At 53.5% G+C, this 25,350-nt stretch overlaps 2 protein-coding genes across 5 annotated transcripts; both read right to left on the bottom strand.

Moving 5' to 3' along the window:
• Nucleotides 1-51: 51 nt before the first annotated feature.
• DDX41 (DEAD-box helicase 41) lies at nt 52-8,163 on the bottom strand. Of its 4 annotated transcripts, none has more exons than XM_007102897.4 (18): nt 7,866-8,163; nt 5,311-5,380; nt 5,114-5,224; nt 4,678-4,837; nt 4,523-4,597; nt 4,334-4,394; nt 4,073-4,209; nt 3,571-3,643; nt 3,315-3,468; nt 3,101-3,237; nt 2,098-2,260; nt 1,806-1,937; nt 1,457-1,528; nt 1,256-1,352; nt 967-1,116; nt 811-882; nt 584-694; nt 52-404 (listed from the first exon to the last, which is right to left on the bottom strand). In XM_007102897.4, the coding sequence occupies exons 2-18, from the start codon at nt 5,335-5,337 to the stop codon at nt 268-270; spliced, it is 1,869 nt and encodes a 622-aa protein (XP_007102959.1). In that variant the 5' UTR covers nt 5,338-5,380; nt 7,866-8,163; the 3' UTR covers nt 52-267. The 4 variants fall into 4 exon arrangements, with proteins under 4 accessions (XP_007102959.1, XP_007102960.1, XP_054938848.1 ...); XM_007102898.4 differs by having other exon boundaries at nt 1,866-1,937; XM_055082873.1 differs by lacking the exon at nt 1,806-1,937.
• On the bottom strand, nt 7,870-25,346 carry FAM193B (family with sequence similarity 193 member B; the record flags this gene model as incomplete). The annotated part of the gene is made up of 8 exons (XM_028485182.1): nt 7,870-8,247; nt 10,083-10,180; nt 11,033-11,108; nt 11,258-12,281; nt 18,711-18,950; nt 19,864-20,065; nt 23,571-23,958; nt 25,163-25,346. Coding segments are annotated over 7 exons (2,211 nt in total), but the record flags the coding sequence as incomplete, so codon positions are not given.
• Between the last annotated feature and the right edge of the window lie 4 nt (nt 25,347-25,350).

Below are 25,350 nucleotides of genomic sequence, written 5' to 3'. Positions count from 1 at the left end.
GAGTGAGGCCTGCCCAGGAAGCACAGGGCAGATGAGGCAAAACACAGAGGCTGAGACCAAAAAGGCTGGTATTTTAATGGCAGCTGGGGTAAAGAGGAGCAAAAATAGTAATTCTGGGGGGCACAGGGAGCAGGCAGCCAGGTCCAGCCTGGCCCAACCCAGGCCAGCTGGGCCGAGGATGCTGGCTTCTTGCCCACGGGGGTGTGGGAGGTGGCTGGAGCCCCAGGGACGGAGGCCCCTTGGAGAGAAAGAGGGATGACAGCCAGCTCAGAAGTCCATGGAGCTGTGGGCCAGGTAGTCCTTGCGGCCGATGTTGCTAACCTGCTTCGTCTGCATAGCCTCGAGTTTGGGGCAGTCGGTGATCCGATGGCCCAGGCCCCCACAGAAGGCACAGCCACGCTCTCCTGGAGGAATGGGGTAGCGGTGGGTGGGGGAGGAGGGTCAGCATGGTGATGGGGCCAGGCTCTGTGCCCCAGACCCTGGGCCCCCATCAGACCCCCAGACCGCTGAGGGGCAGAATGGACTTGTTCCGTGGTGTTCCCATCACGCCCCCACTGGACTAGTATCTCCCACCCCATGTCACCTCCAATGTCCAGCATGGACTCGTCCCCGCAGTGCAGTACTTGCAGCACGGGTGGAACCTTCTGCTTAGCCTCCAGCAGCAGGGCTTTAAGATCCATCAGCACCGACTCGTCTGTGGGAGTAGCGGGGAACCATCAGGTCCAGCCCTGGGCCCTGTAGCCAGGACCTGGCTGGTAATAGGTGGAGGGCCCGGGGGACAGCCAAAGGTGGCCCTGGTGGCAGACTCACCACAGGCCTTGTTGATGAAGGTGGTGGCAATGCCTGTGTTTCCTGAGCGCCCAGTGCGGCCGATACGGTGCACTGAAGAGAGAGGGAACAGAGCATCTGGCCCACTGCCCAGGGGCTGGGGCCTAGGCCACAATCCCAGCCCCCCAAAGAGCCCACCATAGTTCTCGATCTCCTCAGGCATGTCATAATTGATGACGTGCTGGATGGCAGGGAAGTCCAAGCCCTTGGAGGCTACGTCTGTGGCCACTAGGACATCCTTCTTGCCCTCCCGGAACGCCTCGATGGCCTTGGTCCGTTCCTCTTGGTCTGGGAAGGGTCAGGCAGGAGCTATTAGAGCGACAGCAGGAGTCTGGGGACTAGTGGCAGGCCGGCCAGGTAGGGGAAGGGATAAGATGAGGGGCTGCTATGGCAGCGGGGTCCATGCCTATGCACATGCCACCCTAACCTTTGCCCCCATGGATGGCCACAGCCTCGACCCCCTTGAGGAGCAGGTACTCATGGATGGCGTCCACATCTGCTTTCTTCTCCGCAAAGATGAGCACCTGTCCAGGAAAGCCAACTCCAGTCACAGGGGCTGACTCCTGGGCGCCCCCGCAACCTTCCACCAGCATGCTGCCCCTGGGCTAGCCTGGCTGGCAGCACTCACGGGCGGCGGTGTCTTCTGCAGGCACTCAAGCAGGTACACCATCTTGGCTTCCTCCTTCACATATTCCACTTCCTGCCACCACCAGGATCAGGTTAGGTGGTCCTGAGAACAGGCTCACCAGCCATGGCCCTGCCACAGAGGATGGGTCCCCAGTCCCGGCTAGGAGGTGACCAGAGAGCCTCTTGCCAAGGGCTGGGTACCATGAGAAGGCTTCCGGCTAAGGGCCGTGGCTGTGAATGAAACCCCTAGTGCCCACAAGGTGGCCCCCCACCCGGCTCCGATCAGCTAAGGGAGCCTCGCCAGATCCAGCCCTCACAGGTGAGACTGCCCATCAGGAGTGCTTGCCCACCTGGATGACATCCAGGCTGGCAGCCCCAGCACGCCCCACATTGATCGTGACAGGCTTTACCAGGGCACTCTTGGCAAAGTTCTGAATCTTCTTAGGCATGGTGGCACTAAAGAGTAGGGTCTGTCGCTGGCCCTGAGGAAGAAGAGTGCGGGGCTGAGGGCACGTGGGGGCTGGGGAGCCTGAGGGGCTGGGACAGCGGGTGGGCAGCACAGGGCCTTAGGGCCCTCCAAAGTTGAATGTGGTGTGTAGGGGTAAGGTGGCAGGAGCGTCCCGGCCAGGTGGGGAAGGGCACCTTGAAGTAGGAGAAGATGGTACGGATGTCACCCTCAAAACCCATGTCGATCATGCGGTCAGCCTCGTCCAGGGCCAGGTAACGACAGATATCCAGGCTGACCATCTTCTTCTGCAGCAGATCCATGAGGCGCCCAGGGGTGGCCACCATCATGTGCACACCACTGGGGACCAAGGAGGGACACTGACGGCAGGGCCACCTGCTAAGCCCTACCTAGAGGCCAGCACTCCACCTTGTTCTGCCCTCCGGCCTCTTTCCCATCTCTCCTCACCTGACCCTCCTTGTCACTGCCACCACCTTGCTCTATGGACGGCACAAGGCTCTCCTGGAGAGCGCTGCAACCTTCTCGACCACCACTCTATTCCACTGCTCTACCCGAGCCATGTGGTCACCTCGGCCCCACACACCCCTCCCCCAGGTCACCCCTCTTGCCCCCAGGAGAACGGTCCTGAATCTTCAGATAGGTCTCAGCCTGTGCTCCCACAGCTCCCTTTGTAGGCCTCAAAGGCTCACTTTTGTGGTACAATGGACTCATCTTTTCCACGTCTGCATCCTCCCTGACTAGCAATGCCTATGAAACAGGAACTGGATTTGGCCTGTCTGTAACCCTGGATATCTAGTTATGTCTGTTGGAAACTGCACTGTGTGGAAAGGGCACAGGTCCAGCCATGCCCCAGAGCCTCAGCGCCTCGATGGGTCACACTGAACAACCCTGACCTTCCTGGACACCCCGGGGCCCCCACCTCTGTGCCTTCTGCCTGGAATGCCCCGACTCCTTGACCTCCCAGATGCCCCCGTTCCATCTACTGTGTTCCCACAGTATCTCACCACAGCCCTCTGTCCCACCCCAACCAACCTCCCCATTAGACTGGGGGCTCATTGAGGGCTCGGCCCACGGGAGGCCTCCGCAAGGATCTGTCGAGTGGCTAAAACAAAGGGTCCTTTAGCTTGTCTAGGTAGGGGCTTTGGGGGAAGCCCTTAGGGCAGGGGTGCCTATACTCACTGTCGGATGGTCTCCATCTGCTCTTTGACGGACATGCCCCCAATGCAGAGAGCGCAGCGCAGGAGTGGCGAGCTGTCCTCCTGCAGTAGGCGGCAGTAATACTCCAGGATGCCGTGGGTCTGCCGGGCCAGCTCCCGCTGCAGGTAACAGGGGCAGTGGCTGGCACCAGAGGTGGCCCCATCTGCGCCCTGCCCTCCAGGCCAGCCTATCTTACCGAGGGGCAGATAATGAGTCCATAGGGCCCTTCACGCTTAGAGAAAGGTAATCTTTTCTCTTGCTCCAGGCAGAACATGATGACCGGCAAAGTGAACACCAGTGTCTTGCCTGAACCCGTGAAGGCTATGCCTATCATGTCACGGCCAGATAGACTGGTGAGAGAAAAGAGGCCTGAGGGTCAGATTCAGTGGAATACAGGGACTGCTTCTCATCTAGCAACGACTCCTCCCCAGGGCCGCCAGGTTCACACTCACATGGTGGGAATTCCCTGGATCTGAATGGGTGTTGGGTGGTGGATGCCCTTCTTCTTCAGGCCTCTCAGGATAGCTACAGAAAACAACACTGGCATCATCCTTGTGTCTCATAGGTACTTCAACAGACCCCCAAAGCCTACAAAATTGGCACTATGGCCTTCAGGTTGCAGATGATGAAACTAAGACCCAGGGAAAAAAAGAAAGAAAAACAAACACACAGACTTGTCCAAGGCCTCTAGATTAAGCAGAGGCAGGATGCACACCCAGGTCTGTTTAAGGCCGTCATCACTTGCCCACCAAAGCTCCCTAATGACAGAAATTGGTAAATATGAACAGTTGCAACAACTGAAAAAGGAGCATAAAGACAAATCCCTCCTTCTCCAATCCCTCATCCCCACTGACTAGACCCAATGCTGCAGCTGCTGGGCTTGGTGGGGGCTAGGCTGCAACCTCACAGATGTTTCCCTATCAAAATGTGGTGTTGCTCCCAGCTCCCAGGCACCTGCAGGAAATTTCATTTCCTTGAAGCTCTTGATGGGTGGCGGGATACCATCTCCTTCCACCAAAATGTGGTACTTCTTCCGTACACGCTCATGCCGCTCTTCAGACATGCTCAAGACGTAACGGGGTGGTGTCCAACTGTGGGTGGGTGGCAAGAGTCAAGAGAGCCCCTGGGCACAGCTGGCTTTGGGGTGTTCCCGCCAGTCTCCACCACATACGTCTGAAATAAGAGTGACTGACTTTCCAAATCAGAAAGACATACCTAGTTTTGATTGGATCATCATATGTGATTCCCTTAGCCATCTCCTTCACTGACATCAAGGCTGAGGAAACAGATGTGGCTCAGGGCTGGCTCCTGCTTCCCAGAGACCAGGCCCTTTGAAATATAACATGCCTAGGACTGGGGGAGGAGGCTCAGTCCACCTCTTCTCTGCCCTAACTACAGCCATACCTCGACCCTCAGCCACACTCTCCAGGATCTTCTCCTCTTCCTTCAGCTGCTTCTCTTTGGCAGACTCCTTGCGGGCTGACCAAACAAGCAGAAGGTGTCAGAGAGACACCAAAGCAGTGCACCAAGCTGAGCCTCCCGCCTGTTGCCCAGCCCACCTTCAGCCTTCTCTTTGAGGTGCTGGTGCTGATCCAGGAGGCTGACGTTGGACTGAGGGCCCAACGGGATGTCGTCCTCATCTCCCCGGGGCTCGCTGCCGCTGTCCTGCTGCTCCTCTTCTGCAGCTCCCTTGCGCCTTCGCTGCAGCAGCTTCTGGAGCTGAGGTTCCACCAACACCCCTCAGAGCCGAGCCCAACGCACAGTGGGGCATCGGGCCCAGGGGCCTGCGTCAGGATCCTGGCTTTTGGGAGAGGGTCCTGTACCCCGAGGCGCACAGCTGCCCCACCCCTCAGATCAGGTCGCCAGTTCCTCGTTTGCCTGGGGACCACGCTCCCGTGTACTGACACCTCACTCCGCAGACCGGGGGCCACCCCCCATCCCACCGCGAACCCCCCATTTCCTGCCCTCATTCCTCCCTCGAACCGGGGCCCTCACCAGCAGTTGCCGGCGCTGTCGCAACGGCACGTACGGCACGTAGTCCTCGTCGTCCTCATCGTCTGCCTCGGAGCGGCTTCCTGTGGCAGTCGCCTCGTCGGTGCGAGCCCGCTGCAGATACACACGAGTCAGACCCGGACCCCCGTCCCCCCTTCACGAACGCTCGCCACCCGCGCGGACCCCCGCCTGGCTCCCACCTTCCGCTCGGGGTCCGATTCCTCCATCCTTTGCTGCACGCATGCGCACCACGGTAAAAACCCGCCTCACCTATAATGAGATCCAATCAGATGTGAAGAAGCGGACGTCGGCGCCTAGCAACAACCTCTAAGTGCCGGGTCGCGCAGAGGGACAAATTTTCTCCTGAGCCCCTGTCTTGCGGCGTGGCGTCTCCGCCCCCTGTGGGCGGCTACGCAGCTCTTGCCAGGGCTGAGGGCGAAAGCGTCAGGCAAGGCATTATGGGACGCTGGAGTATTTGGAGCACACGCTGAAGGCGCAAACCAAGTCGGGTTGAGTCGTGGGGACCGCTGATCCCGAAGACGGCGGTGTGCTGGGTCCCCAGCCTCGCCCAGGGCGTGACGTCATCCGGCACGCCCCCGCCGGCGGACACTGGGCCCTTTCGTGGCCGGGGAGCTGTGGGACCCAGCCAGCTGGGATCCCGCCCCCCTCTATCCCGCCCCCATTAACCGGCGCGGGCCAAAGAGGGCAGGGCGGGGCTTGCAGAAAAAGTGACTCAACACACGCTGCCGCTCTGACTGGTGTTCTCATCTGTGTGAGACACCTATGTTCAGAGTGGTGAGGGATAAACAAAATAATGATGACGGTGGGTTTTAACTGAGGGCCTGTATATGTATGTAAACGATTATTAATGTAAATGCTGTAATAGAGTTCAGAGAGTGACTGGGGAACCAGAGAAGGCTTCGAGACCTGGATCTGAAGTTACAAGGAAGTGTGGAATCGCAGAGCTGGGAGTGCAAGAGAGGGAGAGGCTTCCTGATAGAGGGTCTAGCAGGAGTGAAGTTCTGGCCATGTGCAAGTTCCCAGGGAACAAAGTGATCACGTGGCCCGTGTGGGGTTGGGTAGTCAGAGCTAAGGCTTTAAGGTAGACCCAGAGCATGCAGGGCCGAGACTGTCAGGGTGATTTCAACGTCACTGGGAACTTTTAAAGAGGAGTGATGGGTCAGTGCTGTTTTCTTCCTTCATATATTAAGTATGAGTATGTGCTGGGCATTGTGTGTAGTGTCGAAGCAGATAAAAGATGAACAAGACACAAACCTGGCTTGTGAGGACCTTACAGATTAGGTGAGGAGACAAACATAGGTAACTGTCTTGAGATTAAGAAATCTCCTCTAAGACACAAAAGGTACCATTTTTGCAATTAGCATAAACGCAGGGCAAACTTGATTCTCACAGTAAAAGTGGCTTCTCAGTTGAAAGAAAGGGATGTGAAAGTTAAGGTGGAATTCATGAACAAAGTGTTAACTGGGAAGAGGGAAACAAGTGAGCAAAAGTCAGAAACCCCGAGGGTGCCAGGCCTAGCTGGAGACTGAGGTCATCAGGTGTGGAGAGAGTGTGCCAAAGGCAGGGGCCGGGCTTAGAGGGCCCTCACTGCTATTCTCAAAAGTCTTTCTCTGTAGGTAAAGCGGCTGCTTGATCAGACCTGTAACTTTGAAAGGATGAGGCAGAATTTTAGATAGCTGTGACAATTCAATTGCAGGGCAGGAGCCTAGTGTAAGAGCTGAAGGGAGAGAGATGCACAGGTAATAAATATACAGAGAAAAGTTTCACAGAAGTGTCCACACTTCCTTGGGGATTGGCCAAGGGACCAGGAACTGTGAGCCTATGGTCAATGCTGTTTCACCTCTCTGGAAGAGGAAGCTTGTACTGCCAACCCAGTGTGTGTGTGTGTGTGGTGGGGGGCGGGGGGTGTTCAACCTGGGAGGAAGGAGGGAGTGTTTTCCGATCCTGCTCCCAACACTCCACAAAGGGCTCTTAGTGACTGTGTGGCCACTACCACTGTCGCTCCGCACATTGAGCTCAAGCTAAGAGTTGGTTATAGTAGGAAAATGACATTGGAGGTGAGGATTCGGGACAAAAGTGTGTGTGAGGCATTTCTAGCAAACTATTATATTAAAATCTGAATTCACAAACCAGATCCACGGTGGGGGGGGGAATGAGATAGTTCATTACTCTCCTAACTCTCAACTACTTAGGCTACACGTCCATTTCCTTTGTAAAGTCAAATCCCATTTATAAAAACTCCATTTACCACCAACTTCCCCTGACAACTCCAATCGTCCAGGCTATAGATGCACAGTTCACAAAGCCCTCAAGCCTTCCCCTGATACCTTCTCACATCCGCTGCACAGAGATCAAGTCACACCCCTCCAACTCACCCATCTTGGAGGGAGGGAAACTGAGACAGTGTGGGGAAGGGGTTGCTCAGGGTTTCCATACCAGAGTCCTCCCAACAGGAGGAAATGGCACAGATGCTGCTGGCATACAGGCCTATGCTCTAATCCTAGTTGGCCAAACTGAACTCAGTAGTCACCTTCTTGTCTAAGCTTTAATTTCCGCATCTGTAAAATGGAATAACAGTCCCACTTAGCATTGCTTCAGAATTAAGCAGAAACGATGCCAACTTGTTGACAGGTAGCACATGCTCAAGAAGGTTAATGACTAAGAAGGACTCCAATGCTTCTGAGTACATCCTTCACCCTCACTCTCCACCCAGACAAGCGAACCACCAACATACCAACTCTGTGTCCAAATGTTGCTTTATCTTTCGGCAGGAAAGATCTTCACAGTATCAAAAAGAATTGAAAAAACAAGTAAAACAAAACCAAAAAACCAAACACAAAGAAAGCAGTGTTGGGCCAGCAGTACCATCAGCCCCCAAGCCCAAAGGCCAGCCCAGCCCCCGGGCTCTGAGTGTGGAGGCTGCGTAGCACCAGGAAGCAGTTCTGCAGAGGTCCTGAGGGGCCCCAGCACACACGGCATCTATTCAGCTTTTGGTTGGTCCAGGATGGCAGGGAGGGTCTTGGGCAGGTGGGTGGCGATGTGAAGGAAAAAGGTGTAGACCTTCAGCTGGCGGTCAGGGTCTCAGGACACCCTGAAGAAGCCTGATCTGGCAGGGGCTGAGAAAACAGAAGAGCATGGCCACATGGTGAGCAATGGCCCCCACCCTAGCCTCCCCATGCTGGCTCTGAGTCTCCACAAGTGCCCATGGAGGCAGGAACAGCTGCCTACTATTTTTTGTCTCCTGGGCTGAAAACATTGAACAGACTTTCTCGATCACCTCCAGCAGGGGATGAAGGTTAAGTCACAGTTGGGGGACAGAGCCCCAGCCCCAGTGAACATCAACCTAAATCTCAAGGAATGTAGACAACACTCGAGGAGCCCACAACGCTCTGCTGTAGGCCAGGGTGGAATAAGAGCCCAGCCTCTGGCATTGCACTCCTGTTGACAGTGAAGAGGCCACCTATGCACTCAGACTCCTGCCTCAGGCTCCAGGTACATGGCCCGGGCTGGGTCCCGAGTCTGTGCCAGCACTGCTTTCTTACGCACTTGGGGCTCACAATCACGCTATGAGGAGGGTGGAGAAGGTCAGAGGAGAGCATTCACTGGAGGGGAGCATCCCCTGTCTTGAGAAAGAGATCAGCCAAGAGGGAGTGGGAGAAGATTATGGCTGGATGAGGTTTCCTAGATGACAGGGGCATTGGGCTGTGGGAGGAGGTGTGACCCGTTTTCTCTCACGAAGGGCAACAGATGAAGGTGCCTGGGGTCCTTGTAGCTCCTGGTTCTTGTGGAGGTGGTGAAGAAAGGCAGGAGGGCAACCCAGCCCTAGCAGAAGCTCCTGGGGGCAGTGATGTATCAGTCTGGCAAAGGATCAGGAAGCTCAGGCCCACAGAGCAGAGGGTATGAGGTGAGTCTGAGAACAGTCCTGACTCTGGGGTAGTACAAAGATGCCATAGGGAGCCCAGCCCTGAAGGCTGCCCCTGGGAAGCTGAGGTCAGTATCAAGGGTGGGGGGATCCTGACCCAAAACGGGACTCGGGGACTCAGCCCAGGGTCCAGGAAGTCTGTTTCCCTGGCACTGGAAAGAGGAGGAAGAGGACAGGTGAGGACATCCTCCTGGGGAGTTCCTGAGCTCAGCCCACTTGCCCCAGCTTGCTGTTGCCTTGAAGGCAGCTGTGTGGTTGCCAGCCAGAAAAGGCCTGATCCCAGGAACGCATCTTAGGGTGAACTATGGCACTGCACAGCCATTAACCCCAAGCCCAGGACCAAGACCTGCCAGCCATCCATCTCTTTTGCCCTTGGTTCCCAGTCTACCACAGCCTTCTCAGTTTTCAGCGTGGAACATCATCTGATATGTCAATATTTCAGACAAAAGGACCCTTGCAGGTGACTGGGAAGAGGCCAGAGCCTAGGTGGGGGCCAGGATCTTCTTCCAGGAGGCGGTTTCACTACCAATTTCCTCATAGAATCTGTCCTGTTTGGGGATGAGGGCCCACCTATTCCTCTATGCCTAAATGACTTCCAAGGCATTGGTGTAGCATGGCTGCCCTGTCACTGTTCCCTTGGGGCTGGGTCCTTTTCGCATGGCTTCAACTGGGAAGCACCTTGGTAGCCTGCATGGAGAAGCCAGGCCAGGCAAACGAGATTCAACCCTCAGGATGATAATGTCAGGCGTGGGGGAAGCCAGCCCTCCGAGGCCCATGGCCTCCTGGACACTTTGGAAGGCAGCTGGTGAGGGAAGTAGAGGCCTGGCAGTGATACCCCAGGAGATGGCAGGGCTGGAAGGGCCCTTCAGGAACACAAGCAGGAGGGCTCTCAGGAGAAGAGATGTGGCTGGCCGAGCACCTAGTCCAACTCTCTATGCCCCAGAGCATGAAATGGCCTGGCAGGGGCACAAAAGGTGGCACAGCATGGGAAGAGGGGGTGCATGCAACACTTGAAGGGGATCTCTATACCTCACTGAGCTGTGCTGGGAGTGGTTTTCTTGAGGCTGAAGTTGGTCCAGTTCACGGCAACTTTCTGACGCGTTTGCTTTGCAGAATCCAAACAGAACCTGTTAGGTTCAGGAGATGCCAGAGAAGCACAATCAGAGGTTCCCTCCTCTCCCCACAGGACCCTGTTCTAGACCTGTGTATCATGGTCACTAAAGAAACCAGGTCAGCTCTGCACAACCCCTCTGGCTCCCAGGTGTTGGGGTCTAGCAGTATGGGGCTTCCTGGATAAGATTCCCCCAGGCCCAGGGGACAATGTGTAAAGAGAGTGACAATGCCTTAGGATACAGCTTCCCTCCTCACCCTGTATTTTACTCTAGTTATACTGAGATGCCTTCTGTTCCTTCAAGGATGATGTGTTTCTTCTGCCCTCAAACTCTTTTCGTTTTACTTGGCCCACTCATTCCTATTCCTCAGGTTTCAGCCTGGTTACCGCCTTTTTTGGGAGGGCTGCCCTGGCCACCCCACCTCTCAGCTTGGCCATTCCTAGGCCCTAGCCCCATGCCCTTACTCCTCGGACAGCACTTATCACTGGATTGTATGTTTATGGCTCTCTCTCCCCACCTAGATGGACTGTGTTTGATTTGCCTCTGCCCCCAAAACTCATCCCAGGCAGAGTAGAGGAAGTGCAGGTGAATAAAACCAGAGAAAGCCCTTGTTCTTGGGGCCTGACATGCCTCCTGCTCCGTCCCTTGCACCTTCCCAGATGACCTGTCCTGCCAAATCATCCTGGCTACCTGTGTCCCAGCAGATAGGCTGGTGGGAGAGAGCCTGGAGGGGCTGGACAAGCTCTCCCTCCAAGGGCACATGGCTGAGGGTGAGGCCTCTCTGAGAGGCTTGAGTGTTTGTGTGTGTGGGGGGGGGGGGGCCCTGGAGTCCACCGTGAGCGGGACAGCAGGCAGCCTCACACCTACCTCTTAAAATACTCCACCTCCCGGTCAGTCTCATCCATTTCCACCCCATCCATGTCCTTGGGCAGGAACACATCGTCTAGGAAGACACAGCCAGGAGGGCTCAGTGCTCATAGGCAGGTGTCTGGGTCATGCTTTTGGGGTAATGCTGCTCACATGTGAGGACTGCCCTCCACCCCATGGCCTGGCTGGGTGGGGGGTCAGCCACTCAGTTCCTGGTGCACTCACCCAAGGAGGAGGCTGACTTCTCCTGCTTGTTGCGGCTCCGGCGGCTGCGGGCCTTGCCCTGTGGCAAGCTCTGTGGCCTTGCTGGGCCTGGGGGCTGCACAGACTCCTGCTCCAGAGGCCGTGCCTTGGCTTCACCTGGCCAGTTTTGCCAGGAGCTGCCCTTCTGTTTGTCAGCTTTGGGGCTGCTAGCCCAGCCTGGTCCTGGTTGGGTCCCCTGGCTCCCTTCTCCAGCCTTGGCACAGCTGTCCACTCTGGGAGGCTCTGGGGCCTTGCTTGGCTGCTTGGGGCTGGGGGTCTGGCCCTTGGCACTGGGAGTCTCAAGGCAGGCTGGGGACTGGGGAGCTGGGCTCACCTTGCTCTTCTTGGCCTGACTACCCTGTCTCTTGCCCTTCCGTGGCTTGCCACCTGAGGCCACAGGCTCAGGCAGCTCCTGCTTGCAACCAGGGACCTCCTTTACACTTAGCTCCTCAGAGCTAGGGTTACCTGGCTTGGGTGTCTTGACCCAGATCACCCGGGACAGGTTGGGCACGGTGTTGAGTCTCCTCACTAACCCATTCTCAGGGATGATACCAGGAGGGGGGCCCCTCACCTCTGTCCATGGTGGGTGGAGACTTCTCATTTCTGCCCATGGTGGGGCTGGCTCGCCTGGAGCGTGTAACATATGGTTCTGAGGGGAGCCCAAAGTCAAAGGGGACAGGTCAAGGTTAATGTCAGGCCGTTGCTCTGAGGAGCCATTGAGGTTTGAGGGGGCTAGACTCTGAGGCTCTGGCTCAGCAGCCCCCTCTTTAGTGAAGCCATTGCTGTTCATGCTGAGCTCACACACACTGAAGCTGGCGCAGATGGAGTCCTTGACAGTGTTCTTGATCTCCTGTAGACGGCTGCTCAGAAAGCTGTTGACCCGATCCAGCTCCTGATCGGGCCACTTCAAGAGCCTCTCCCTGGCAGGCCTCAGCTCCCGGCTTCCAGAAACACTACGATTTGCCTGCTTTAGAGCTTCTGCTGCCAACTGGGCCTTCTCCTTTTCCTGCCAATACAAGAGGCAGTTTCCGCAGGGCCTTGGCAGCTGCCAGGCACAATGCGACACCTGACACGTCTGCCTCTGGCCCAGCTTTGCCACTAACTAGCTAGAGGCAGGGCCTGGCAGTCCTGGCCTGCTCACCCTGCAGTAATGAGGATGAAATGCAATCAGATAGGTACATGTCCTGGGGATGGAGGCAGTTATACCCACAGAGGGTAGGGTTTTTACATCTTGTTCATCCAGGGCCCCAGTATCAGTTCTAGGGCCTAAAAAGGCTAAGGCGGCTAGGACTCAAAAGGGATAGGATCTGCTTCCCAGGCATAAGCTAAAGCAATTCACTCACTTGCTGAGTCTCAGTGGACTCATCTGCAAAATGGGGACAGTAATTCTGGAGTGAAGACCAACGTGGGGATGCATTAAGGAAGATGGCTGCTACAGAGGCATTCTCTCCAATTCTGCAAGTGGTAGGGGAAAACAAGCCATGACATCAGGTAGGTCTTTCAAGAAGAAAGATGTGGGGCTGTGAGACTGCCATGGTAGATCAGACTGCTCTGGGTGGCTGGGAATGTGTGTGCCCCCCTGATGTCGCATAAGGGAGGCTACTGGAGAGGGCCAAGTTCCCATAGGAAGGCCACTCAGTGCTTACTTGGCCTCAGGCAATCAAGGCCATGCCTAAAGCATGCCCAGTGGCATACAAGAGACAGCCACATGGGGTCCCCACAGCAAGATGTAAAAGCAGCCCCTTTGCCCAGGTGAGGACCAGGAGGCTGAGGAAGGCTGGACCCTGCCACTCAGCACTGACAGAGTCAGATCTGGAGAGTGAAAACAAGTCTGTGGGCTCTGAGTCAGCCCACCCCTCTGCCTAACCTCAAGGCACCAGCAGGCTAAGGAGGCCTTTAAGGGAGATGGGAGACAGTTGTCAAAAGCCAATGGGAACGAGGTGGTAGTGGTGTGCTAGGGGCCAGATTTCACCATTTCACCTATTTCCAGCTGATTTGGGAATGGAGAGGGAGAAACAGGATGAGTAAAGCGAGAAAAGAGGTCTTGTGACCACCGCAATGTCAACTTAAAGAGGGTGACCCTGTGCCCCAGTGGGCATACATTTATTTATTCTCTCATCTTTTTAAAATACTAGCTCCACAGCTGACTAGGACCACACTGTGGGACCTTGGACAAATCACTTATTCTCCCTGAACCTTAAAATCTCCATTTGCAAATTTGGGAGAAAAACTGCCAACCTATATACATCAGAAGGTCGCTATGAGGACACCTGAGTGGGTGTATGCCCCTTTCCCTGGGCACTAATAAGGCTGTGCCTTGGCAATGTGGTACTCAGGTGAGGAAGAGAAACAGTCTAGAGCAGCTGTGTGCCGTGGAGTTCAATGCTACAGAGCTCTGAGGCCATGGGGATGGACAAAGAACTGGAAGGCCCTTCACTCTGCTCCTCCTCTGCACCAGAACAGCTTTGCTTTTATTTGTTAGGAAATGAGGTTCCATGGAAGATTTCAATTGCAGAAAAGAATTTTGCTGCTCTACAAAAGACTGAAAACTACTGGTGTAGAGGGAGTGACGTGGAATCATGTATAATTTGGTAGTGAGAGAAGGAGAAAGCACAGAACCATGCATTTTCTGCTATGTACCATGAGTCTGGTACTTCCCCACGTTGTCTCACTTAATCCTCACAACTGCCCTTGCTGTGTCGTTATCCTCAATTTACAGATGAGGAAACTCGACTTTGGAAAGAATAAGGAACTGGCCCAAGATTAGATGCTAATTAAGAGGCAGAGTTGGGAAAGCACACCCAGGAGTGATCTTCAGAAGTTCTTATGTTTTTCAATATCCTTTGACAATCATGTTTTGACTTGTGACTCTATGAGGCACTGGGAATTCAGTCATGTGTGAGACAGTCTCTGCTCACTGACTTGAATCTGCCGGGGAGACGGACATGCAAACAGGCTGTTTAATTCTGAGTGCCAGTGACAAGAGGTACAGGGAGAAAAGCAGAGTGCTCTGGGAACCCAGACTGGGCCATCAGGAGGTGGTTGCCAGAGAAGGCAGTATCTCACTGAGCACTGAAGGGTGAACAGGATTATCCTGGGAAGTGTGAGACAAGCACTTTCTAGATAAAAGGAAACAGAAAGGCTGGGAAATGGGAACAGGCGAAATATTTAGGGAATGCAAACATTCAGAGGGACAGCTGGAGCACAGATTTCTTCTGGTGGGGGGGAGTGGGCAGGAAGGCGATAGGGGCAGACTGAGAGATGAAGCTGGAAAGCTAAGCAGGGGCTGGATCCTCAAGAGCCCTGCAGGCCATGCTTAAGCCTGGATTTGACCCTAAGGGCAATGTTCAGCCACTGAAGGCTTTTTAAGCAGTGGCAGTAGGGTGTGAGCTACTTGGGAGGTAGCACAGCCAGGACTTTTGGTTACAGGTGGGGAGAGAGAATGAGATGAGTCATGAAATCAACATCGACAACCACTACTGCTGCTGCAGCAGCTACACTGACCAAGCGTTCACTCTGCTCAACCTTTCTGTGCATCACTCCATTTTATTCTCGCAAAAGCCTTGAATTAGGTTCTACGGTTATTCTCATTTTATGGAGGAAGAAACTGAGGCTTAGAAGTTAAGTGATTTGCCCAAGGTCATACAGCAAGTACGGCAGAGCCAGGTTTCAAACTGGGGTCCAATTCCAAGGCCCGCTGCTCTCCATCACCATGATGTAGTCCTCCCAGGATGGCACCTGGGGTTCTGGTTCAGGCAACTGGGTGGATGGTAGTGCCGTTAACTAGACAGACAGCGGAGAAGGAAAAGCGGGCTCTTTGGACAAAGATGACAAGCTCAGTTTGGGATATGCTGAGTTTGAGTACCTGCGGGACATCTGTGAGGAGGTGCCCAGCAGCAGGAGATGTCACCATGAAGCGCAGGGAGGAAAGAGGTGGACATAATGACCTGGGAGGCAACACTATCTAGATGGCTCTTTCCCAGGGACCTGTCCTCAAGGGGGAGGGCCAGGCAGAGGAAGAGGCGCTCACAAAGGAGACAGGACAGAGGGAAAAGAAGTGAGAAATGTGGAAAATGTGGCCTCCCCATTGCCCTTTCCCCACCCCCACTTGGCTGAAGTTGGAGGAGCCAAAGAAAACAGTGTTTGAAAAGGAGAACAAACAAAGTGTGAGATGTTGCCTAGTGGAAAAGAAGATGGAACAGGAGAGAATGATTTGGCAACAAAGAACTCATTGGTGGCTCTGTGGAGCACTGGAGGTGGAAGACAATTTGCAGTGAGCTGACAATTGCAGAATAAATGCAGATGACGTTTTTCTGTGATGAGGAAAGAGACTGGGGTAATGTGAGGTTGTATGCTCAAAGGATAGTCTGCTTTCAAAAAAGAGAGTACTGGGCACAGTGAACTGCTGACGGGAAACAGCCCAGAGAGGCTGGAGCCACAGAGCAGGAAGCTGGTGTTAGACTGAGGAGGCAGGAAGGACTGCACAGGCCTTAGGTAGGAAAAGGGCTAACTCTTCCCTCATGACAAGGAAGTCTGCAGGTGGGGTGGTAAGACATTGAAAGAGTGCCTGTCCACTTGGCTTTTAATCCTTGTTGAAACAGTAAGTAAAGTTATCTGCCAAAAAATAAAGTGGGGGTGGGGAGAGCCTGGAAATTGGAGCAGAATGGAGGTCTGACAAAGGGACTGGGGAGAATGGAAGTGACGAGGAGCCAGAAGACTAGAGAGCAGCAAAGTGGGGATTCAGGCACTCAGGAGACCACTTGGCCTGGGTGCCACAGATAGATTCAATCCAGTGCCTTCCTCAAGGTGCAGAAGGGGAGAGGCAGGCTGGGGTCGAACCCAGGACTGTGGTTTTTCTGAGCGGGTGTAAAGGAAGGGCAACGGAGCAAAGAACTAAGAGGACTGGTAGGAGAGTGAATGAATGATGGTCAAGGTAAGGGAAGAAGTACAGGTGACAGTCTTCAGTGGATGAAGAGGAGTGGTGGTGGGAGGTTGCAGATGACACAGCCAGGGGTTGGTTTCAAAGGAGCAAGGGTTAGGACATGAGAGAGAGAGAGAGAGAGAGAGAGAGAGAGAGAGAGAGAGAGAGAGAGAGCGCAGTGCCTTCCTCAAGGTGCAGAAGGGGAGAGGCAGGCTGGGGTCGAACCCAGGACTGTGGTTTTTCTGAGCGGGTGTAAAGGAAGGGCAACGGAGCAAAGAACTAAGAGGACTGGTAGGAGAGTGAATGAATGATGGTCAAGGTAAGGGAAGAAGTACAGGTGACAGTCTTCAGTGGATGAAGAGGAGTGGTGGTGGGAGGTTGCAGATGACACAGCCAGGGGTTGGTTTCAAAGGAGCAAGGGTTAGGACATGAGAGAGAGAGAGAGAGAGAGAGAGAGAGAGAGAGAGAGAGAGAGAGAGAGAGAGAGAGCGAGAGAGAGCGAGAGAGCAGAAAAATACCCAGCGTTACCTGTCTCCCCAGGTGGGTAATGGGTGGATGGTTCTTGGTGGAAGCTGTGTTTTTGATGGACTGTAGTTAAGTCTGGGAGGTGGAGGAGGGGTACCGGGGAGGAGGTTGATGTATAAACAGATAATGACCATGATCGCTAGTTACAGGATATCAGAACTACCCGCTTCTGTGTTGTATCTTGGCCTCAGACTGGGCAGGGCAGACAGTAGCTGTGCAGGAAGTTTCTGAACGAGTGCGTAGAGAATGATAAAAGGCAGACTAGAGAGACGTGCGAGGTGCAGCCGTAGCACAGCGGAAGATATTACCTGAGGAAGACTGCAAAGAAGGAAACGTGAATTGGGCCTGGGAGGAGGTTTTCAGAAGGAAAAGGAGCGGGGGCAGACATGAAGGAGAAAGGCTATCCAGGCATAGCGATTTATGAAAAGCACACCAGGCCTGGGAACCGTGAAGTGTGCTTGCTGGGACCTAACTAGGAACCACTGCCTTGGGAGCCCAGGAAAGGCCAAAGAGACCACTGCTGCCCACTGCACACTTCTGGCCAGGCAATGCTGGCTAGGAGACAGAAAATGCTGACCATTTTCTGAAGGCAGTGGTGGGACCCTTTGGCTTACTACTTCAGGCTGCAGGGAAGGGGTCCTGGTTTGCCCTTTGGTTTGGAAAAAGATGGAGAATCATTGCTGCTTTCCAGAGCACCAGGGCTGTTTGACCACCCAGGACCTGGAGCTAGCTAGCTGTCAAACCCATTCTCTTCCGGCTGAGCTCCTGAGTGTGGCACTGTGCAGACAAAGCAGAGGGCAGGCAGGCCAAGAGGTAAAGAGGTGGCAGGGGATGAGCCATCAAACTCTGGTGCTCGCCTGGCAGCAGGGTTGCCCAGGGATAGCTCCCCTGGTTCTATCCTCAGCCTTCTGGGAGGAGCTCACTCAGCCCTGAGGCTGGGTCATTCCCATGGCTTCAACTACATCCCCATGCCAGCAACTCCCAGCCCCACACCTCCATCTCCACTTGGACATCTCAAGAGAATCTCCGAGTCACCGTGTCCCAACTGAATTCCCAGTCTTCTGCCAATTCCACCCTTGCTCATTAAAGGTACGCCATCCTGACAGTCATCCTAGCAAACACCTGGGAGATGATCCCTAACTCTGTCATATCCTTGTCCTGCAATCAGATCACCTGCCTCCTCTGAAAAACCCATCTCTCTTGCTCCAAGCCCATTATCAATCATCTCTCCCCTGGTTCTTGGTTCTCCAGCCTGGAGTATCAGCCCTCCAGGCTACCTTCCATACTGCCAAGCGGTCATCTTGAGATGCAGATCTGGCAAGTGCATTCTGTGATTAAAGCCCTCCAGCGACCACCCCACCCCCCGCAGCTGTAGGATCAAGTCAAAGCTCTTCAGCAGGGCCCAAGAGGCCCCTCCCTCACCTCCACTATCTCTCCTGCCTCTCTTGGGTTTGAGCTCTGGCTTCACAAAGGAGCTGTGGATGTGCTATTCCTGCTGCCAGGAGGGCCCTCCTGATGAATCTGTACTCACTCCCTACGACTCAGCTCCCAAGGCAGCCTCATGGTACAGCCATTTCCAGCACGACCAGGCAGGACGGGGGGTTTCCCTCATCCCAGCACTTGTCACACACTAACGTGCTTGTCCAGTTTTGTGTCAGTCTCTCCACTGGACTGAGTTTCTCCAGGGTGAGAACTTAACTGCATCATATTTTAGCTCCCAGTATTTGCAGAAGTGTTTGCTGAATGAATACCTGACTGAAGCAAGTCCTGGGCTTTGAGGAATCCAGCAAGCGGCTTCTGACGCTATGACTTGTTTTTCCTCCAATCACTGGCCCCCAGGCTCCCTCACCCTGATGCCTCCCAAACTTATTCAGACCTTCCCAGAGCAGAGAGCCGCCAGCACCATTCATGCCCCAAAAGTCCTGGGGGTTGGGGCGAGGGATTCCTTGGGGAGAAGAGGTGGTAGAGCTGGGCTCCCGCCACACCCACCTTCTTTTTCAGTTTGTGCCGGGCCCGCTTGGCGGCCCTGGCACTGTTGGGGACTTTGGGCTCCGTGCTGTTGATGAATTCCAGCAGCTCATCCACATCTCGGTGGTCCACGGCGGGCTCCCCAGGGATCCCGCCCAGGGCGCCCCCCTTCATGGGCAGCTCCTCTTTCCGCCTGGTCAGCCTTGAGCGGAGCTTCTCTCGGATCTCGGTATAATTCCGACTCGTCGGGGCAGCGGGTGGCTGGGGGAGGGGGAGGCGCTGACGTTACACCCTGGGCCTGGGAAGCCCGTAGCACTCCCACCCACTGGCACCAAACATGTGGTGAGAAGCGAGACAACTGTTCTTTCTACCACAGCCACTTAGACCAAATGGCTTCACCCTCAGCCAGGCCCGGAGCCAAGGCAGTGGGGGGTGGAGGGAGTGAGAGGAACGCAGCAGTGTTGGGAGCACGGTGACTTGGGAGCCAGGAAAGCAGGTTTGAGCCCAGGCTTTGTCACTCAGAAGCTGTATGACCTTGGGCAGGTTCACTGAGCCTTTGTGAGCCTCAATTTTGTCATCTCTAAAATGAGGATAACAACCGCTAGCTCAAAGGTGACCAGCAATGTAATTACTTTCATTTCTTCTGTCCTCAACTGCTCTCCCTTAGCCAGCAGCCCTTTCCTCTTCACCTTATGAGACTTCTGAACTGCTTTCTCCCTGTCCAGAGACAGCATGTACTCTGCTCTGAGCCTCCTTCCTGGTACCACCTGTGTTCACTACCTGTCCCTTGGCTGGCTCCCACACTGGGGACTGAGAGCCTTTGCTTCCACTCTGCCTTCATCATGCAGAAGCCTTCACTTCTCTGTGATTACACCCATATACATACTCATCAGAATCATAGCTTTCCTCTGCCACCTCCTTTCTTTTTGCCTAAGGAAAAAAAGTGAATCTTAAGAGAAACCATGAGAAGAGCAAAGGCAGCAAAATGTTGAGAAATCTCTACCTCACCAGTGTGCTGTGAGGATCAAGCGAGTGGACGCTGGTGTAAGGACTCACAGGGTCCAAGCGCAATTATTAGCCCCATGAGCAAGGGGTCCTTGGGGAGAGCAGGGTGCTCCTCTGGCTCCCCTTGGCTGGCCACAAGCCCGCTCTGGCCTGGGCAGGGCTCACTCACCGCATTGTGGCCGAAGAACTCACAGTAGCAGCAGTCACAGAACTTCCCATCTCTCTGGTGGGTCGAGGATGAGGTGCAGGAGCTACGCTCTGAGCTGCTGTCCTCTTCCTCGCCCAGCCCCTCGTCTGCCTCGCAGGGCTGGGGCAGCTGGCAGGTCAGGCCACTATGGGTAAACTTGTGCCCCTTGCACCCAGGGTCCCTGCTGATGGGGGAGAAAGACAGGCCCAAAAGTGAGGAAGGGAAGGGCAGGAGCAGGCCACGAGGAGCCCAGGAAGCATCCCCACCATCACCTTCACCTGCCTCATCCCACAAAAGCCAAGGCAGTCAGACCAAATCAGAACCTCACAAAAACAGGGCAAACACTCTGGCTGTCCCTCAGGGCCCAGCTCCATGGCGCTATTCTGGAAAGGTTCCCTGTGCCTCCCCTGCCCACACCTACCATGTGAGCCTCCTGGACTCTGAGGATGCCAGGTATACCTCTATCCTACTATCACGCTTTATAGCGATGGTCTGTTTACCCATCTTTCTTTCAGACCAGAGTGTGTATTCCTCAAGAATAGGGACTATGCCACTTTGCCACTTCTATTTTTGGGTCCCAGTGTGTAGCATAACAACCTTGTACACAGTAGGTGCTCAGTAAGTATGTGTCTGAACAGATTAGTGGACTGATGGCTCCCTGGAACATCCAAAGGAGGTCAATGTCCTTTTACTAAGGTCATTTTTCCCGTTTTGTTTGTTTTTGGCCATGTCACGTGGCTTGTGGGATCTTAGTTCCCTGACCAGGAACTGAACCTGGGACCCTGGCAGTGGAAGTGCCGAGTCCTAACCACTGGACCACCAGGGAATTCCCTCTAAGGTCCTTATGATTGAGTCTGAATCACTGGACAGAGCTGCCTTAGCCATGGTGCCTTGAAGTTAAGAAAGCAAATGTGCCTTGTGGGCCACAGACTCTAAGAGCTACTATTTGCGCCAGATACTGTATACAGCATATTATTTCTAACAATCCCCTAAATCCTGCAAAATAGGATTTTTGCAGGATTGCAAAAATCCATTGCAGTGGAGGAGGCCGCGGCTCAGAGTGCTTCACTGCTTTGCCCAAGGATCAACTAGGACTCAGTCTGTGTACACAGCTCATGCTCTCTCACTGCACTGCTCTGCCTCTGGATTTCCGGCAGCATCCTGTAATATAGACTATTTTCCCAGGGTAAGGAAGAGACAGGCCTGCAAGGTCCCAGAATTGGAGCCAGAAGAGTCAGAGCCCTGGGTTGGCCATGAGCAGCAGGAGTACCCCAGGGCTAGGGCCAAGGGAGGCAGGAGGAAGGGTGGGGCAAGGAGCAGGGGTGGGTCAACACTCCTACTCAGCCTTGAAGCAGTTACAGAAGACGGACCATCGCCCTTCTGCTTCCCATAAGAATATGGGAGTAAAATCTCTGAGCGGAGAATGAAACAGGAGGGAAGGGGGCAGGGGCGCACAGCCTTTGAAAGAATGACATAGCTCAAGGACATGACATAAACTGATTAGAATCAAATGGGTCCAAGATGGCACACAAGTCAACTTCCACTAGACCTTGAGCCTCTGTATATGCTTAATGTAACACATCAGCAAGCTAAATGACACACCCACAGGCACCATCCATAACAGTTCCAAGATGGACCAAAGGGATCAAAAAGTGGGCTGTGGCCCAATTCCTGGAAATCCCCACCCCTTCCCAAAAGAGATGGAACACTCCTCCCACTCATTAGCCTATGAAATTACCCACCCCTATAAAAACTGACAACCCCCATACCCTGGTGCCTTTCTCACCTTCTGAGATTGGAGAAGGTGAGGGAGGTTCTACAGGGAAGGAATCATTATCAAGGTGCTTAGAGGACTTTCCTGGCAGTCCTGTGCTTAAGACCCTGTGCTTCCATGCTTCCACTACAGGGGGGCACGGGTTGGATCCCTGGTCAGGGAACTAAGATCCCGCATGCCGCCAGGCGTGGCCAAAAATCACACACGTGATTTACAATATAAAAAGATAAATCTATCTTCTCCAAAAAATTGTACCTTTCATATATATATTAATATAAACTTTCTCTTTCCCTGCCTTTTTCTTCAGTCTCAGGAACTAGAGATGGTCTAGATAAGTGTTCCGGAGGGCCCAGGCACAGGGGGAGAGAAATAACAATTCCTTTTCATGGGGGCATAGCTGAAGATCTCCTAGTTTTGTAAAAATACCCTGGGGGGGCTGTTACAAGATGGAATAGAACTCTGGTCATCCATAACAATGAAACAGGAGGGAAGGGGGCGGGGAACAACCTTTGAAAGAATGACATAGTCCAAGGACATGACATAAACTGATTAGAACCAAATGGGTCCAAGATGGCAGGACAAGTGGACTTCCACTAGACCTTAAGCCTCAGTATACGCTCATTGTAACACATCAGCAAGCTAAATGACACACCCACAGGCACCATCCATAACAGTTCCAAGATGGACCAAAGGGATCAAAAAGTGGGCTGTGGCCCAATTCCTGGAAATCCCCACCCCTTCCCAAAAGAGATGGAACACTCCTCCCACTCATTAGCCTATGAAATTACCCACCCCTATAAAAACTGACAACCCCCATACCCTGGTGCCTTTCTCACCTTCTGAGATTGGAGAAGGTGAGGGAGGTTCTACAGGGAAGGAATCATTATCAAGGTGCTTAGAGGACTTTCCTGGCAGTCCTGTGCTTAAGACCCTGTGCTTCCATGCTTCCACTACAGGGGGGCACGGGTTGGATCCCTGGTCAGGGAACTAAGATCCCGCATGCCGCCAGGCGTGGCCAAAAATCACACACGTGATTTACAATATAAAAAGATAAATCTATCTTCTCCAAAAAATTGTACCTTTCATATATATATTAATATAAACTTTCTCAGTACTTAAGAGTTACTTCTAGGAATCTATCTTAAGGACAGAACTCCTGACTCAAACACATTTGTGTGCAAGGATGCTTATTACAGCCTAGTCTATAACAGTTAAAAACTAGAAATGCCTAAATATCCAGGAATAGGGGAATGATAAACTATGCTAGAGCTGTACAACAAGACATTACGTGGCCACTGAAAAGTTTTCTGAATAATTTTAACTGGGGAAATGATCATGGTATAATGTTAAAAAATAAACAAAAATATATAGAATGTGGACCTCACTTTCTTATTTATATATATTATTTATATATAGAAACATCACGGGACTTCTCTAGTGGTCCAGTAGCTAAGACTCCGCAATCCCAATGCAGGGGGCCTGGGTTCGATCCTGGTCAGGGAATTACATCCCACATGCCACAACTAAGAGTTCGCATGCCGCAACTAAAGACCCTGCATGCCGCAACTAAAGATCTCGCATGCTGCAACTAAGACCCAGCAAAGCCAAATAAATAATATATATATATATATATATATTTTAAAAAAACATCAAGAAAAAATGTACTGCAGTGTTAAAGTTTAGGTTGCCAGGAATTATCTTCTTCTTTTATATATTTAAAATTTTTATACATTTCTAAATTTTTCCAAGTTTTTAAGTAATAAACACATATTTCTTTTATAATTGAACAAACTATGGAAAAAACATAAACACAGTCTACCCTTTAATTTCTATCCCAAAGGTACCCTTTGCAAAGTTTCCCAAAACTCTTAAGTTCAAGCTGTCAGGGAGTTTGCTCTTTGCACCACTCACTTACCTGTGAGTGCTAGTGAGTTGCTGAGAGCTGGGTGGTGGGAGGAGGGACCCGCTGCAGTGCCCGCTGCAATGCCCACTACAGGGGTGGCCGCAACCCGAGAATGGTGGAGGCATCTTCAGGAGCGGCATGCTAGTGGAGGGAAGGTGGGGGCTCTGACATGGCCCTGGGGTGTGAGGGGCAGCAGCCACGGCAATAGGGCATTCTGAAACCTGGGCAGGGAAAGGTGCTGCCGGGGTGGTGGGCAGCAGGTGCGGGTGGGGTGGTGAGCCAAAGGATCCGGGGTGAGATGGGATCAGCAGCGCTGGCTGGGGGTGGTGGCCGGTGGGGCTGTTAGGTGGAGCAGTGAGGTCTGAGTGCCGGTGGTGCTCCGAGATGGGGAAAACCTCACCTGTGGGCGGACGGGGGAGAGAGGTGTCAGTGGGAGCCCAGACCTTGGGAAGGAAGCCCAACGGCTCATTGCTGCAGCATCCTGCTTACTGCGACCAGAGGGAACATGCCTGGGCACAGCCTTTCAGCATGGTGGACTTGTGAGCTTTTGGAAAAGCCCAGCAGTACCTTGGGCTGGAGAGATTTCTCTTCAGGCAGCAGCTGGACAGGCTGAAGTCCAGGCCTGAGAGAGAAGGCACCAGGAATGCCAGCCCCATGCAAGGCCACAACACCTCTGCTGGCATAAACAGGGGATACATGTTCTGTCTCTCAGTGCCTCTTTAGGACCTGCCTGTCAACAGGCATTCCTCAGGCCCAGGGCAGGATCTACAGAAGCCAGTGGAGCAGCAGGTTGAGGCTCTGCCTCTGGGCCACGTGGACTGAGGCAGCCAAGGTATGCCAGACTCCCGGGTGGCCCCAGATTTCAGAGGACAAGTGGGAAAAGGCTTTGATGACCCTCTCTGGCTTATGCACCAAAATAACTGGAATTATGCATTACTCAACTCACAATTCTGGGGGCAGCACCCCTTTGAAGAATTCAGGTCCTCCATTTAGAAGCAGACAGTAATTCATATTTACACAGTACATCAAAAACCCAAGATTTTTTCTTTGGGTCACTAAGCGTTATCTCAGGGTCTAAAAAAGGCTTACACAGCTGCAAAACTGGCTACTAATCAAGGGAGCTCACACTGCCCATCTCTTGTGGATGGAAGTGCAGTGCTTTTATAAAAGCACCCATCCCCTAGATGGAGAAAAGGAGGCACCCAGGCCTCTGTGCTGCTGCAGGAGTAAGGTAATCTGATTCCTAATTCCCTAAAGGCCCTTCCAGACTTCACTTTCTGTTCAGCCAGTGCTTACCAGGTCCCCTCGTGGATCCAATGGGAACAGCTATCAGAGCCAGTCCTGGGGAAAGGATTCCTACCAAGACAGTCAAGGGCTAGATTCCCTGCTTGGCTTCCACCAGAACAGCTCCACTTTTACTTATTGGGTTGGCCAAAAGTTTGTTCAGGTTTTTCCACAAGATGTTATGGAAAAACCCAAACGAACTTTTCGGCCAGCTCAATATTTTAATAACCAATCTTCTGATTTGTTTGAACAAAGCAGTCAGGAAAACAGAGCTCTCTCCACTTATGGGGCCTGGCTGTCTTCCGAGCTTGGAGACTCACCAGGGATGGAAGGAGGACTCCCGAGCGAGCTGCCTGGCCCGGCCCCACTGGAGTGCGGGGAGTTCCAGAGGCCCGAGAGCTTATGTGCTGACAGGAACGAGCTGGGATCCCAGTCCCCTGAGTTCCCATGGCAGGAGGAGGACGAGGATGAGGACGATGAAGAGGAGGACGAAGAGGAATGAGAGTCA

The sequence above is a fragment of the Physeter macrocephalus genome, unplaced genomic scaffold (genome assembly GCF_002837175.3).
Source record: "Physeter macrocephalus isolate SW-GA unplaced genomic scaffold, ASM283717v5 random_366, whole genome shotgun sequence".
NCBI classification, from domain to species: domain Eukaryota; kingdom Metazoa; phylum Chordata; class Mammalia; order Artiodactyla; family Physeteridae; genus Physeter; species Physeter macrocephalus.
The sequence above is the reverse complement of the archived record's forward strand: the minus strand, read 5'-3'. Positions and strand labels throughout refer to the sequence as shown.

Excerpts from the sequence above, each read along its gene's own strand:
- DDX41 (XM_007102897.4), bottom strand. The coding sequence starts at position 5,337 with ATGGAGGAATCGGACCCCGAGCGGAAG. Across the intron at positions 4,395-4,522 it reads GAGTGTGGCTGAGGGTCGAG|CCTTGATGTCAGTGAAGGAG; the intron begins GTATGGCTGTAG and ends CTGTTTCCTCAG. Across the intron at positions 1,938-2,097 it reads CCATCTTCTCCTACTTCAAG|GGCCAGCGACAGACCCTACT; the intron begins GTGCCCTTCCCC and ends CTTCTTCCTCAG.